Source organism: Misgurnus anguillicaudatus, chromosome 22 (genome assembly GCF_027580225.2).
Source record: "Misgurnus anguillicaudatus chromosome 22, ASM2758022v2, whole genome shotgun sequence".
In the NCBI taxonomy this organism is placed as follows: Eukaryota; Metazoa; Chordata; class Actinopteri; order Cypriniformes; family Cobitidae; genus Misgurnus; species Misgurnus anguillicaudatus.
In genome coordinates, this window is record NC_073358.2 from 22,906,268 (window position 1) to 22,923,571 (window position 17,304).

General features: G+C 37.1%; 1 protein-coding gene across 2 annotated transcripts in view; it reads right to left on the reverse strand.

Moving 5' to 3' along the window:
* The window catches only part of tmem8b (transmembrane protein 8B), a 245,368-nt gene that overhangs the window by 145,236 nt on the left and 82,828 nt on the right, over positions 1 to 17,304 (reverse strand). For both annotated transcript variants that reach the window (XM_055200090.2, XM_055200091.2), the window contains one exon: positions 6,898 to 7,105. In XM_055200090.2, coding sequence (XP_055056065.1) covers positions 6,898 to 7,105 — 208 coding nt within the window. The remainder of the gene's footprint in view (positions 1 to 6,897; positions 7,106 to 17,304) is intronic.

A 17,304-nucleotide genomic window follows, 5' to 3' on the forward strand; every position in this document is an offset into this window, starting at 1 on the left:
AATACCTATGATTTCTGCTTTAAAATATCCAAAACCTCTAGCTAGTGATGTACTCGAGAGACCGATTTCTGCTTTCTCGGACTTGTCTCGGATTTGTTCCTTCAAAGACTCGGTCTTGACTCGGTCTCGGGCCACAGTGGGAGGAGAAGGACTCGTCATTTCAGACCGAGTCCTCGAGACCAACGCATTTTTATATGTTCATATAAAAAAACACAACACATAACAATAATAATAAAATGCAATGTTGACGGGCATTATTTGAGAATGACATCCCATGACGTCACATTAAAAAGTCCCACCCGCGACTGGCTGACTGGTTAATGTTACTTAGCAGCTCTTCTAAATGTAGTTTGTTAGCACATTGTAACGCTAATGCGTCCAAAGATACTATTGTCTCACACTGTATTCACAGGAATCAGATCTATTTTTAACCTTAAGCACTCACTATGTTGGAAAGGGAGTGAGGAGCTGTAGATCATTTGCATTTAAATGTACACACTTATAGTGGCATAACAAATTATCTGTGGTGTATTTTTGAGCGGAAACTTCACAGACACATTCTAGGCGCAATTGAGACTTATATTACATCTTGTAAAAATGGGCCCTTTAATGTGAGAGTATTCTTCACCGTGACTTCAGGAGAAAGGGTAACCTTTACACTTCTACTTAGGTAAAGCGTGACCTTTTCTTTGGAATGTGCATGGTTTATAAATATTTGATCTTTGATAATCATTAAGTCAGAAGCATATAAATATCAAGTTCAATAGCGGTCCCCACAGTGTTTCTGTAATGTGTTTTTTGTTTTACTATAGCTCCATGCAAGCCAATAAATTGATCATTATCCATTAGTGCCTTTTACAGCAAAGCTTCAGTCAACCTCCCTGGCGACAATTCACTGTGGCAGAAACAGTTTGACATGCTATCAAATGCCTCCAAATCCCTTTAGTTGCACAGTAGTCCTATTCACTCCCACATAAACCCTTACAATTGCACTACATGGCGTAATAAATAAAAAATAGATTCCTCTGTGAATCCATGGTCCTGCTTTGCACACTTCCTCCAATTATTTCATCTCAGTTGGTCCGGCCGTGAGCTTTTCTGCTCCACAGGTGATGCCATTTCCCAGACCAACAGAAAGGACATAGACGGTCGTCATACAGGTCTTTGTCTCTGTCTAATTGGCTGAAGGTCTGACCCTATGGGCTCAGAGGAAAACGTGTCGTCAAATGCAACGTACACAGAGTAGAATTATTGCTCTTAATCCAGGAGAATGGTCTCCGCTATGACCGATCCTTCTGCACTTAATTAAAGAAAAAGGCTGAGATGCAGACCTGGTGGCACTAAGATAAGTCAGAGAGGAGAAGGACAAAGCTCGGCGGAGATGGTGGTGAGAGATTGAAGTAATGCTACTGTGCTTGATTCTAATTACTATGTAGGGATTACGCTCTAACGTGAAGTTGACTTAGATGCAATCTAATACATTTAAAAGCTCACTGAAGTCCCTTTGAATTCGCAGCATTATTTCTTGTGGTGACATCATTTCGACTCAAACAGGTCAGTACAGAGGAACTATCGAGTATGTCATTAAAATTGTATAGTGTATACACATGCTTTGAAACCATACAATATTGCAAAAACATACATTTGAATTTATTTTACTAGCTTCAGTGCAAAGAAAAAAGTAGTGAGCAATGTATAATGACTCTAAGAACTAGTCAGCAGTGATATTTGATAAAAAAAAAACACCTACTCAGATTAGTTATGTCACCTAATTATAATATTATTTAATAATTTCCTCCCAATTTTCAGGTTAGGGTGAGTGAATTATGGTGAGAGTACATTTTATCATTTTAAAGTTTGTCTTGACAGTTTAATGATGTGGCTGCAGCCAGAAACACAATTTGGCTATTGTTGTTTCCTAATTCAAATAAAGCCAGCTCACAATTGTACTTTAGGCCTATATTTACAAGCATTAAAGGTCTTCCATTTCACAGAACTGTCAGATATTAGCTAAATTATGCATGGCAGCACAATTAGAGCAGCAGTGAGTGTCCGTGAAACGGAGAAAACAAGTACAATACTTTATATTTGCATGCAAATACAAATCAGAGGAAATTACTGTTATACAGCAGTTCTGTAGGGCAGCCATATAGTACAGCGAATCTTTGCATATTCATCCAACAACACTTTAGCAGAATATTGGGTTTGTTTAATTGTATCTATATGAATATTCCTCCAAGAGTTTACAGCACAAACCAGCTATTATCTCAAAATAACTGCCTGTACTGTACCATCCATGCCAAGGAAATGTTACTGTAAAATGTCACCTTGGGTCAGTTAAAGGGGACATATCATGAAAATCTGACTTTTTCCATTTTTAAGTGCTATAATTGGGTCCCCAGTGCTTCTATCAACCTAGAAAATGTGAAAAAGGACAACCCAGTAACTTAGTTTTGGTAAACCATTCTCTGCAAGCATGTGAAGAAATAGCTCATTGAAATTTGGCTCCCCTTGTGATGTCAGAAGGGGACAATACCGCCGCTTAATCTGCACTATACAACCACAGCACTGCCATTTAGTGCAGAGATCAGCTCATTTGCATTTAAAAGGACACACCCAAAAACATGGCAATTTTAACATGCTGTAATAAATGATCTGTGGGCTATTTTAAGCTAAAACTTCACATATGTACTCTGGGGACACCAAAGATTTATTTTACATCTTAAAAAAGTTTTTGAAATGTCCTTGTTAAGATTTTAGATTTTCACATACTAGCAATATGCATTTGCATTAAATTTAGGCATTTGGCAAGCATTTTTTTCATTCCAAAGCTTATAGTGCATTCAAGGTGTAAACATTTTGGGGGGGTGTCTAATGATATTTCATGCTTTCTGACATAGTTCCTCATGCTAAACATGGGCAAAGTTTCAAGGATCATTTGGACGTATGACAGAGTAAGCACTTTGTCTAGGTTTGTTTCAATTTTCCGAAAGTTTTGTTTCGACTACTAAATCTGTTGAATTAGCAGTCCAGGAAGTACAGTGGAAGTCCTTATATGGGCACTTCACCCACACACCAACCAAAAGCTGACACGAAATCAATAGAAAATCAATAGGCTCTTCCAATTGCACAGTAATTTCGGTAAATTACCATGAATTTACTAGAATGAATTTACCAGTAAATACAAAAATGTGCTGTTCACACATGCAGTGACGCTTCGTCTTTTTACCAGTCAGACATCATTCGCACATAAGTATCAAAATACCGGTAAACTCTGAGAGAATTCGGAAGTGAGTGCAGTGAGTTCAGTGTTGTATTTGTAAACAATGGCGGGTTATGACTTCATAACCACAGTCCGTATTTTGTTGTTTTCACATCTGTGGCAAACACAGACCGTCGCGAAGTTGCTCAAGAAGACCAAACAACATTGCGTTAGGCGACGTCAAACAAAACCTGCATCTTCAACAACAGTACTGTTTGCACATTAGGCTTCACAGAGCGTGTGCTAAGGACGTCTGCAAATAGATGGTAAGCTTTTTTAAACAACTTTGGTAAAGCAATAAGCTTGACTTTTAAGCAGTGTGTGTGTGTTTGTGTGGAAATGTCCGTAAACAGTGCGAGGATAAATGTGTCATCTGTTTTAAAACATTATGATTGTCCCGAAGCTGTCAGAGCGGTCTACCATTGTGCGTTCTAAATGCTGGCAATCTATATTTTTTCACACATCGCTTACTGATAAATTACTGGTAAATTACTGGTAATCTTACAACCTTTTGTACTGGTAAAATGGCAGCACTCATTTACCAGAAAGGATCTGTTCATACATGACCTGTTAACTGCAATTTACCAGTAAATTACCAGTAAAGACTGTATGAGTGAAAGGGACTTATTTCACCAAAGAAGTGTGTTGTTGTTTGAGAGGAAAGCTTGTTCAGCTTCCCGAAGAACCCAGCATTATGGGAATGCAGTTGAATGGATGTAGGTGGTTATCCTAGGTAGGAGCGGAGTTGTGCAAGTGTGTTTGTTTAAAGGAAAACACCACAGTTTTTCCAATATTTTACTATGTTCTTACCTCAACTTTGACGAATATATACATACCTATCTTCATTCAATGCGTGCACTTAATCTTTGTACAGCGCATTGTGAATGTGTTAGCATTTAGCCTAGCCCCATTTATTCCTTAGGATCCAAATAGGGATTTAGAATTAAAGACCTTAGTTTCACGAGTAAGTATGGTGGCACAAAACAAAACATGCGGATAAAAAAAAAGAACTATATTGTATGGCGCAAGAGCACTAAGGGCGCACTCACATTTTCCAAACCAAACCATGCCCCAGCGCGATTGTCCCTCAGATAGTGGGATAATGTTTGTGTGTTGCCTGCTCGTGACTTGCTCCGCTCACAGTACGCCGCCAGGAGATCGGCTTTTTTCAGAAAGTAGCGGTACAGCTGATCTGTCTTTTATAAATCTGATAAAACTCTTTAGAGATATGAAAGTTGCAATACTACTCCATAGGTACTCAAGATTAACATGAGATTAGCAGAAACAGCGTGTGTTATATGACCTTTAACATTTTGCCCACCCCCCCCAGAATCACGGGGAACTTAGCATTACTGCCACCAATCATGCTCTTATTACCAGAGCTACAGTACAGGCACAACATGTGATTGGTGGTAAGCATTGCACAGTAGGCAGTGTTTTGGATAGCTACTCTGTATGCCACATGGAGTTACATTGTTTAAAACATTGCAGATATAATACTGTACTGTCCATTGGGTGCACTTTCTTTCAGTCAATTTAAAAGCAATATATGTAAACATTAAATGAACTCTATTGTGGGACAGCACATTGCAATTCTGTTTGAATCCTGGGTGGGCTCAGCAGCATGAGTCTTGTAAAAGATTTTCCACTGGCTGATTTTTCTCATTTAAATTTTCCCTCTAGCCAGTAACACCCCTAATAAAAATACTACAGCCTGCTTTACATTGATGTTTACTTGCAGAGTGGCATTAATAGACCCTAATTTACTGAGCTTCTGCAGACATGCTATTATTTACCTGTATCTTATGAAGCGTGATTGTATCAAAGGCCAAATAAATTAATTTACCCTTTATAGTCATAGGTTTGAAATGTCCCAACTGTGCCCCTGGAGCGAGTTGTTAACAGCATTTTGTAATTGACCGTTATAGTGTTTGAGTTTCCATGGCGACTCATTAGGCTCATGACGTGAATGTGGCGCTTCCTCCTGGACAGTCAGCAGCTGTTTCTTCCTTATTCAACACATTATAAGTTATTTTTAAATTGGCAGATAAGAACAAAATAAACACATTAATGAAATTACAATTATTCTTTATTTATTCCTTTTGTGTTTAAACATGCATGTATGTATAAACGCGAAAAAGAAACTGCAAATACAAGTTTTTCATTAATGCTCACGCAATAATAGTGACAAAAATCTAATTAAAATGTAAAGGTCACTTTATTTTATGTGCTCTTTCATTTCATGGTTTTCATTTTCAAAGGCAACTCGTATGCATATTCAATGTTAAGGGGGTCGCACACCGGACGCGCAGCTCAGCGGCACGCAGCGCCACGCCGTTCTAAAAAAATCGAATACATTGTTTTCTATGAGTGTACGCACACCGGCGCAGACAGGTGGCGCCTGTTTTCGCCGCCCAGCTACGACCCTCTCGCGCCACTCACATAGTTTAACATTAACTCTTTGACCGCCAGCGTTTTTAAAAAAAGTTGCCAGCCAGCGCCAGCGTTTTTCATGATTTTCACAAAAGTTTAATGCCTTCCAGAAAATGTTCTTCTTCAAATTTATAATCATATAATATACCAAATGAAAGAACAGACCCTCTGCTTTCAAACAAAAAAAAACGTTTCATCCTACCTTCAGTAGTTCTTTTGTAATCAGCTTTTGAATATGGGTAGGTTTCTGCAAAAATACCACATTTTGAGGAAAAAGCAGAGATAATTCAATTTTTGTGACGGACTTTCATAGAGATCCCATTCAGAGCGATCTTTAAAACAGACACGGACATGAAGCCGCTTGCCATAGGGCAATACTTCCGGTTTTGAAAAGTTGCGGAAGGGCGCCTCCGGGTGGATAATAGCGCTATTGCGGAAAGACAGAAATACTCGTCATTGGCGGGGAAGCGTTTTCTCTTGATTGACGAGATATCTCGTCAATGGCGGGGAAAGAGTTAAATACATCATATTTGTCCCAAATCATTAACGATAAGGCTGCTAACGTATTATTTTGCATTTTGAAGTAGACGAATACCACGAAATGTATAATACCGTTACATCCCTAGTAATTGTTGATACGATTTAGCTATGATTTGAACTAAGGTCATTAACTGGTTATTTATTTTGCTTGTTATTAAAATCTACTCTAGAGAGACTAGAGGTTTAAGTTTGGTCCACAAAAGCCTCAATGTGTTTATGTTGTTGCTGCTGAAGCTATTTATACTCCATTCTAACATTATTTCATGTTTTCCATTTCTTGCTGGAGTGTGAGTCTGTATACTACCTATTCTCTGCAACAAAAATTACAGAACCTTTTTCGAACACAGCCCCCTTGGAAGGCCACTTGGCCAAACAAATTACAGAACTAGAACTGTTGTATAAATTAATATTCAGGACAGTACACCAAAAAATTGCCTTTGTCTTTTAGATGACTCTTCAGGCAAAATAATATGCAATCTGACAGTAAATATCTTGCTCATTATGTGGAAGTGAGCAGATTTAATTATAAATGTACAAATGCCAAGAGGAAAGAACTTCTCATCCCCAAGAAAATTATCTCTTGATAAAAACAGAAATGAACCTTTCACCTTGAAGTTGTACTTATGATAAACGACTCTTGCTTTATCCAATCACCGACTCACCTTGACAGAGATCTTCCCTTCATCCTTTGGTAAGTGTGCAGCCAGAAACCAGTCTCCCGGGAGGGGGCTGGTGACATTGAAAACCCCTGTGGTGCGGTTGGGCAGCGTCCATGTCAAAGTGACAGCGAAAGAGCCTGGTATGATGGTGTCCTTTGGAAAATGTGTCTGGAGGGGGTTGATCACAGGTGGGGCTCCTGACCTGAAGTACCTGTAAATCAAAGCAAAAAAAATATCACAATTTAATACATGCTGCCATGCTGTGGACTGGATGAGGGAGACAAAAATGCATCTAAAAGCTTCACTGTTAAGAAAGAATTATTTCAGTTCCAGAGTGCTGTACGATAAATGTGGCTTTCAGTTTCTTTGTAAAGTGAAGCATGTAATTTCTGTACTGCTAACATAATTGCAACAATTTTCAAACATTCTTGCATTGTGTTTGGAATGTTAGGGAATAGAAAAGGTTACGGAATACAAAATATCATTAGCCTGGCATGGAAACAGTGGAAGTGTCACTAATAAACAGACCTGTGTGTGTGTGTGTGTGTGTGTGTGTGTGTGTGTGTGTGTGTGTGTGTGTGTGTGTGTGTGTGTGTGTGTGCGTGCGTGCGTGCGTGCGTGCGTGCGTGCGTGCGTGCGTGCGTGCGGGTGATTAACTTGTAGATTTTTGGGACAAAAGTGCTGTAAAGTGCTATAAAGTAAATCTGACATTTTTAAATTTCCTTTAGAAACCCTTTGCGCTCTTCAGCAATCTTGTGTCCCTGTGTTTTCGCTCTATGTCATCGTTAACCGTCGAAGTTTAATTCCAATTGATATCGAGGATGAATCGAGTGCAGACCTGTGCGCTGAAATCGATTTACGCCCCAAAAGTCATTGTGCCAAAACAATGGAGAGTTTCCCACTGCATGCACGAGAGAATGAGACACTGGTTAAAGTAAGCGTTTGTATATAAACTTTTTAAGTATTAAATAAATTATATTAAAAAGTATGTTTTATTGGCATAGAACAACTAATCCTAATTGAGTCTTTTATTTTAGATTATATTATTATTTCTTGAAATATTTACGTATTTGCCATTACAAAATGACATGATAAAAATAAAGTAATGTATATAATAATGCAGATAATGGTATGTTTGTTACTTTATAAATGTTGCGATGTTGAATCTGGGGAGGTCAGGTGACCAACAGGAAGATCGCACACATTTCAATTCTCACAAGCGCGTTCTCGCAACCTTCTGAGTTTGTTCTTTCAAGGTCGCCTGGCAAGACCAAACTCCACGAGAACGCCGTTTTTGCGTTCTTGGAATTGAGAAACAGCCATGGTCATAGTCATAGTCATACACTCTTAAAACGGTTGTGTTAAAGGTGCAAAAGAGGATGTTTGTTTTATACATTTTTGCAATATTACTTGAAACTGTCTTTACTTAATGATAAAATACTATTTATTAGGTGCACTGAAAGTAATAATATTAATATATGTCATCTGTGCACAAGATAGGGCCTTAAAAACATCAGCCAATTGCTCTTGCGGTCATCGCAATCATCATTGGCCCTCTGGCTTGTCAATCACTGCCATTACGATCCTTGTGAGATACGTGCGCGCTCCAGTAACTTTACACAGGCGACGCATGCGCATAGCGCATGAAACTCCGTCTTAAGTTTCGGTTTGTTTTCATTGTCGATCCTGCTTTCCTCCTCGAATTTGCACCATGGAAGAGAAAAAACCCGAAGTAGGATGCAAAAGAAAGACTTTTTAAAGCCGCTGGGAATAGGAGAAAATTGTCAGAAGAACGTAATTTAATCATGTAACCAGAGTCATTAATGGAGAAACATTTCAACGCTGGAGAGCAATGAAGGAACAGAGAGGTGTCAAGACAGACGCGCAGTTCGCAAAAAAAATCTTCTCAACAGGTAACAGTGATTATTCTTTCTTTGTGGAATAATTATTGTTGTACTGTTATTCAGGTATATTGACGTTGTTATTGTACTGTAGTTGTAAGGCAGTGACCAGTCTGCTACATGCTAGTTGAAATGGGAGTAAGTTAGCGTCGACGTTTTAACGACTTATGTGTTTATTATCATATCATTTCACATAATGAATCCACTGACGCGACACAGCATATGCCGGTGGTAAACAAACACTAGTTCAAATATTCGTGCACGAGTTTTGGAAGCCGTTCCCTAGAAATGAGCTGTGAAGGAGGGAGGCTGTTCTTACGCATGCACTCATTTAAGAAACTCAGTAACCGTTTTTGGATTCTCAGTCGGCGAAAAACATCCTTTTTTGCGCCTTTAAAACAACACATTTTCCTTTCCACAAATCATGTGACCTTTTCTAAAGCTCTCCAATGGAAATCGAGCAAGCCAACTCAATAAACTTTATAAAACGCAACGGCCCTTTTGAAAAGCTTGTTTTAATATAAACACATATTGCTAGAAAGGAAGGGACCACAATCTACTTAATATTTAAATGTAACAGATATGTATGATAATAATGAAAGTGTTTTATGTGGTTTTGCCACTTGTTGATGAATTGTTGATGAACTATGAAAATAAGTGAACAGTGTCCAAATGTGAAATGAGCTAGGGTCCTTAATAGTGATGGGTCCTTCATGAACGATTTGATTTGGGAGTAACGAGTCGTCTCAGAGAGTGATTCGTTCATTTAGTGTTGACCGCACATGTGTAACATCTATTGGTTCTGTGCCGTAAAGAGAATTGATTAGTTCACCTCTCAAGTCTTCGCACTCTCCGAGTCATTCGTTCCTTTCACACGTTACAACCCAATGGGCCATGATCATGCTATTCTATCTGTACCGGAAAGAGAAATTATTAGTTCATTTCTCGAGTCTTCGTTCCGAGTATTCTTTTGTCACGTGACTGCGCTACATGGTTCAGTATTTTACAGACCATTTATTCTCTTGAAATTATCAGAAGATACAGTGCAAAAAACAATACAGTACAATAATTATTTTCTGAAAAATAAAAGTTGTGTTCTGCTGTTGTTTCTGTCAGTCTCTCTCAATTATTGTTAAATGTTTCTTCAGGATCTGTGGTACACATATGTGTGTTTTAATTCTTTTAAATATTTTTTTGCTGGCATGATATACAGTATAAACAACAAATATGTGTACAGTGTTTGTGTGTACATCTTTGCTTTGTTATGAAGGTAGGTTAGGTCTCTATGTAAGCAATAAGGTACGAGAGGCTGTGCTGTATCGTGAATAAGTAATGGCTGAAGGGCGTTGTTAGGCACGACGCGAAGCGGAGATATGAACTAATCAATATGAACTATGAACTAATCAATTCTCATTATATGTTTATGTGTTGCTAAGGGTGTTGCTAAGGGCGCAGTGGTATTAAATAGAACCGTTGGGTGAAGCGGTCATAGCAGTGTTTTATCATGAATAAAGCACACCTATTGACCAATCAGAATCAAGGATTGAAACTAACCGTTTTATAATATTAAATAATTGTACATTGAATTTATATTAATAATGTAATTATTATTTATAAGGTTTGCAGTTATTTACTAATTTCTGTATCCAGTGACATTACATGATAAAAGACCAAACGACTCGGACAGAAAGACTCGAGAAATGAATGGATCAAATCTATACCCGCTCTGGACTGCCTTATGTAGCCTTACAGTATATTGGAAAGATCAAAAAGTCTGAAAACTCGAGATATGAACTAATCAATTCTGTCCAGGACTCTGATGAAGATGTAATTGTGCTTCAAAACGTTAGTCATTGTTGTGCACCTTTATTAAAATATTTTTATACAGACATCTGTGCTGCACCGGCGATCTCTTTTTTTTCTATATCTTAACATATATCCGTGTCATTCTTTTATTTCAGTAATGTTTTTTGTTTGTAAGGTTTGTTAGTAAAAACTACGTAAATGTCCTAATATAACTAAGGCCTAGTGCTGGATTAATCTAAACCCTGTCCAGGAAAGTATAATGTAGTGAGAAATTCCCTAAAATGTGAGAAAAACAAGATTAGCAAGAGAAAGCATTAAATCATTGAAGTTACTCTTGAATCAATTAGGATGCAAGAGCTGCGTCAATTTCTCATTTGATCACACAAGAGGAAATGGACCATTGTGATTAATACTAAATTATGCATGCGGTGAATCATAAAAAATATTCCAACGTTTAACTGGGCCGTTATTGTTTTGAGCAATGCTAACAAATTTAGGAAGCACTGACTTGGAACAGCGCCTCAACAAGGCTGCAATTACAAATAAGAAAACAGGCAGAGAAAGTAGGGAAGGAAAATCATTCACTCAGATCAGACTCATTTTCAACACAAAACCATACTGTTATTTCAACATGGGAGCACAAAGCCATGAAAGTAAAATCTTTCCTCAGTCTCTCTAAGCTGTCAGTCAAATCTTAGACACAGCCAAGGAGAGGAAGCCTGCAACGAATTATGTCATGAAACTTCTAAAAGACCTCACTGTCTGCAATTATTTTTGCTCAATGCAATGCTTTGTGTTTCCTGTAGTTTGTCAGTCACAACCTTTACAATCCCTGGAGAATAAAAGCCTTGTGTAATGGGTTTCACAACAAAGACTATCAATTACTCTTTTCTCATTCTCCTTTTCTCTCTCTCTCTCTCTCTCTCTCTCTCTCTCTCTCTCTCTCTCTCTCTCTCTCTCTCTCTCTCTCTGAAGTAGAAATGGTTTTGTTGTAAAAAGTAAAAAGACAGCACATTCCATATTTTTATAGCATGTGCTAAAGTCAGACATTTTGATGGTGTAAACAGATACTGTGTACATTGCAGTCTAATAAATATCTATTTGTACATTGCTCAAAAAACAGTATTTATCTCAGTCTATGTGTAGGTTTACCAATACACCTCTACACCTAGCCATACACAGTTTTCTTTGTGCGTTTCTCCTTCCTATAATGGACAAGCAATCTTCAGGGGGCCATGCTAACCCAGGGGCCTGGGAACCTTGACAGGTAATAACTCAAAGTACTGCGGCTGGAGCTCTACAGGGTTATTAGATAAGTCGCTCTGCCCTTCTTGTACTCTGAGCTGAAGGAGCTCCTGCACCTCAAACATGTCACATCATCCAGGGCCTTTTTAAAAGATTGAGGTTCCCATTCTGCTCGCATGCATGTGATGGTTTTACCAGTCTGACATACTGTAAAGGTGTATGTGCCAAACGCAAGATCAGTTCGGTATTGTCAGATCGATCATTGGGGTGCTGGGTAAGGATTTCTATTTAGGTTGTGTTTTGTACTGAGTCATGAACTTTTTCTTTGAGGTTGTAATTCATGGATTGTGTTGCTGAGAAAAAAAGATCATCAATTTAATTTAGCCACGCAAGGCCTCCACATTGTGAATGGTGTAATCTAGTGACACAGCACTTGGCCGTCGACCAATGATTTGAGCAGAAGCAGATATGCTTGTCTGGTCTTCTAATTAACTTCATGTAAATGGATAATTTCCCTGGACTAGACTGTCTGTATCTGATACACTGATCTGTCTGCAAATTCACTAACCATTCATATATACATGGTTGTGTTGTGTGGACCTGCTTGCTTCATCAAAATTCAAGATTCATCAAATTGGCATGTCAACTTTAAATGTAAGACACAATTTAAAATTATTTTACAATTATTTGGACATATCAACAAGGGTAAGAAGAGATGTCCAACCGTTCTTTTTGTAAATCTGGCATAAAAAACTGCTTGCGTGAACACTCTTAACCCAGATATTGTCTTTACTTAAACAATAAAGCAAACATCACTTAACATTTTGTGTTTTGGACCAGTGGTTAAAAGGTTTATTTAACTTTTAAGCATACAAAATCCATTAAACTAAAACATTAAAGTAAACTAAACTTAAAATGATTAGTTTATGTTGTGAGGAATACCCATAATCCTTTGCGCCTGAATATTTTGATTATGTTAATCTTTTTCACAGAATAAAAACTGATAAAACGTTTACTACTTAAATATTAGGGATGCTCCGATCAATGCCGATCTCCACTAATAATACGTGGCTGATCACTATTCTGAATCGGACAGCCGATCTTATTACAGCTATTTCATGTACTACGGCTTTTGATCAGTAAGTCCTTATCAATCTAAAATCACTGTTAGTTTGAGTCGTTTATAACATGCATTTGAAAAAGAAACACTCGTCAAACATAATTATTAAACATATTCTTTATTATCATGAAAACCTGAAAAGGTTTGAAGAACAGAAATATATATAATATAAATATATCCTTCAGCCATTTCATGGAGCTGCGTGTCATCACAGCTGAGTGTGTATTGTTCTTCGTCTACAGCGCATTTTGAGTTTCTGCACGAGAGCGCTCCCTGGCTTTTGGATGTAGCGGCATTTCACCGTAATTCATTGAGAAACACAGCAAGCATTATCGGCCGATCGATCGGAGCATCCCTACTAAATATTTTTTAATAAAATGTCATATAGGTTTAAGCTTTTATATTATTGATGTTGTTTTGTTGTAAATGACTTAAAGTCATGAATTTTGTGTTATAATACCATTTAAAACAGCAAAAGTGATATAAAGGTGTAAAAACTAAAGTTATTTAGTGCAACGGATTTCCTCGCAAATTTCTAGTAATGTTAACTAATCCGGTTTAAGAGTGCAGGGATATTAGAAGAAATGAAAACATAAAGACAATACAACTCAATCTTCAACATTCCCTGTAGTCAATGCATTTCTTCACATCCTTTAAGGTCAAACTCTATAATCCTAAATTCTCAATTAGACAATTTAGACTAGACTGTTTTCGTTTGAAAACAAGGTGATAACAGGGGGTTGTTAATTAACTTGAGGAACCTTTATGGAAAGAAACAACGGACAAGCACTTGAAGCAGTAGAAGTGCCAATTTTCTAAACTTGCATTGTCAAATAAAAGCTGCAAAATTAATAATTGTTTTTATTATGAAATTCTGAACACTGCCCCCATTAGTGGGGCAAACAAACTCTAAAATTTTCAAACTCATGCCATTGGTTGATTCACACTGGTGCTGGTTGATAAACCAAAGCATTGTTCTGATAGTAGCTCCAAAGGCCACATTGTTTGTCTTCTTAGGCAAATAAATTTGTTTTCGTTTAAAAGCAAAAATGTAACAGCTTAGATTTTAACAAGCCGTTAGGATACGAATGATAGTAGTTATTACACACCAGAGGAAATGTTATGGCGTATGCCTACATATACTGGTAATAAATTATTTATTGGTTCAACTTAAAAAAGTTACCTGGTTGAGTTATTTCAACTCAAAAATATTATTTGATTAGCATTTACTTGATAAGCAAATAAGAAAATAAGTCTAGTTTTTAGACAAAAATTATACAATTTAAGTTAATTTGAGCTTAAAACAAGCAAAAATATATACAATGGGAAAATATTTTTTTCATAAACATTTAATTCAAGAAAAAAATTCTTACCACACTGCAAAAAATGATTTTCAAGAAAAAAAATCTTAGTATTTTTGTCTTTTTTTAGTAAAAAATATCTAAAAATTCTTAAATTAAGATGCTTTTTCTTGATGAGCAAAACGACCCAAGAAAATAAGTCTAGTTTTTAGACCAAAAATATCACATTTAAGTGAATTTGTGTATAAAAAAGCAAAAGAATCTGCAAATGGGGTAAGCAAATTTTTCTTGATTTTTTTTCTTGAATTTAGTGTTTAAGAAAAATGTTCAAGATTTTTTGGCTTACCCCATTGGAAGATTTTTTGGCTTGTTATGTGCACAAAATCACTTAAATTTGATATTTTTGGTCTTAAAACTAGACTTAATTTCATGGGTCATTTTGCTCATCAAGAAAAAGCATCATAATTCAAGAATTTTTGGATATTTTTACTGAAAACAAGACAAAAATACTAAGATTTTTTTTCCTGAAAATCATTTTTTGCAGTGCACATTGGCAGATATTTTTGCTTGTTTTAACATTGGCTTGTGACTGCTCTTCCAAGTGGCGCATATTTAAAATATGTGTTCGGAGTGTCATGTGTGTTGCCCGTGTTTTCAAAATATGTGTTTGTTGCATCATGTGAACCATGTGCATCATGTGTTTTGTCAAAATAAGTGCCTGCTGCAGACGCGTCCAAAATTTATGATAATAGAGACGCTCACGTTCACAAAAACAGGCAAGACACTCCCTTAACACTAAACTCTGATTACGCATGACATTATGCAAGTATCTGGCAAAAGCGAGCGTCTTTTTTTATCATAAACCCTTTAGACGCATCTGCAACAGGCACTTATTTTGACAAGACACGTTACGGGCCGAACACATATTTTGAAATTAAAACCACACACGACGGGCTACATGTATGTTGTGGCAAACTTTGCATCGAAGTTTCGCAACTTCGCAACTCTTGTCAGTCACTCAGTCACTTGCTGCCACTGATCTTGATTTAAGAATTCTTATATATTTCTGCTCAAAACAAGACAAACATACTAAGTGAGAAAGTAATTTCTTGCATTGCACTGTTTTCTACATTCCATCAAATCGTCCTTCATAATGTAAAGAACACTCTGTGAAAATATAACCTTGATATGTTTAATATAACATGAGTGTATGTCAAAAATGTGAAGAAATAATGGTTGAAATTAAGCTTTGATGCTCATAATCTTATAATTGCTTTAGCCTGACTTTAGCCTGTTTTTCACTGGTAGGGTCAACATCATGCAAATTTCTTTATAGTTAACAAAAAGAAATTTAATTTGTTAGTAACATTTTCCAAATATTATGTAAACTGCACAAGATTTAAAATAGATCAGAGATCTGCCTCCTTGCGATGTTTCAGGACCATGGATAGCAGCAGACGCGGTGTTGCTGGGAAACAGATCCCTTTTTCTCTTTTCAAGGATCATGAGCGAACACTGTTCAGAATGAACATTGTTCTGCAGAAAAGAAAGTAACCTTAGCTAAACCTTTCAGGTTAAACAGATCTTACATGCAGCCTTTGTCCTCATTTTTCTCCCTAAAGTTTACGACTTGATTAGAATTGTTGACAATCTTATCCCCTAGATCCCGTATTATGCAAATGAATGGCATAAATTGTGCTTGTCTTGTACTTGTATTTGTCTAAACAAACAGGCATGAAAAGCAGATTGAGTGTTCGAGTCTAATTGAGGTGAGACGATTTCCATCATTGTTCCGCTGTCTCGCATTACCATGCCTCATGCGTGGCTAGTCCCTTTGTGACCATGTGGGAGGAATTAGATTTTACGATCATTAATGTGCATGACATTCACTGTCTTAAAATGGATGAGGTTGAGATAAAGCAGTGAGGTCACTGATGAACACACAACTGAACTCAGTAATGGTCTTCTCAAACTCAGGGCACTGTATGTCCCAGGAGTTCATTTTTTAATAAACAGATTTCAAGTTTTAAAGGGAACACATCATTATTTTAAAGAGAAAATCTGACTTTTTTCATGTTTAAGTGCTATAATTGGGTCCCCAGTGCTTCTATCAACCTAGAAAATGTGAAAAAGATCAACCCAGTAACTTAGTTTTGGTAAACCATTCTCTGCAAGCATTTGGAAAAAATACGCCATTCAATGCAAAAAAATGACTTTCTTTCTTACTCGTTTTGGTCTTGTTTTCAATAGAAATATCGAAAATTCTTAAATCGAGATGTAATTTCTTGATGAGCAAAATGACCTAAGAAAATAAGTCTAGTTGTTAGACAAAAACTATACACTTTAAGGGAAATTTTGGTTAAAACAAGCAAAAATATCTGTCAATGGGTTGAGAAAATCTTTCTTGAATTAAGTTTTAAGAAAAAAGTTAACTTATTTCAAGATTTTTTTCTCACACCATTGGCAGATATTTTTGCTTGTGTTAAAGAGGGGGTTCAATGGTATTTCAAGCATTCTGACTTATTAACACAGTTATAGAGTTGTTTCCTCATGCTAAACGAAGGCAAAGTGTCAAAAAAGCAGTTGGACATGTTACAGAGTATTTCTGTGCCGAATGCACTTCGCCAGGGTTCCTACAAGTTTCGGAAAGTTTTTTTCGATTACAGGTCCAACTGACGTTTCAGGGGTTTTCTATACGTATCACTTATTTATATGGGCACTTCCCCCAGAAAACCCCGCCCACCCGTCAATCAGCGGGAGACGCTAAAGCTTGGAAACATCTTATCACGCGTCACAGCTTTGTTTAATTTTAAAATACTCGACAATGGCACGAAAGATGAAGTGTGTTTTTGGATGTAAGGAGAAGACATCCAGCCTTATGAAAACGATGGATATAGTTTATTATCCGGGGTAGCAGCGGAGTTTTGCGTGTGTGTTTGTGCGCTGGATTTTCCCAACCGGGTCACGAGTTGCATGCGGTAAGTAAGACTTCTGTCTTATGTTGGAAATAAGCACGTGCATATTATATAAATGACAC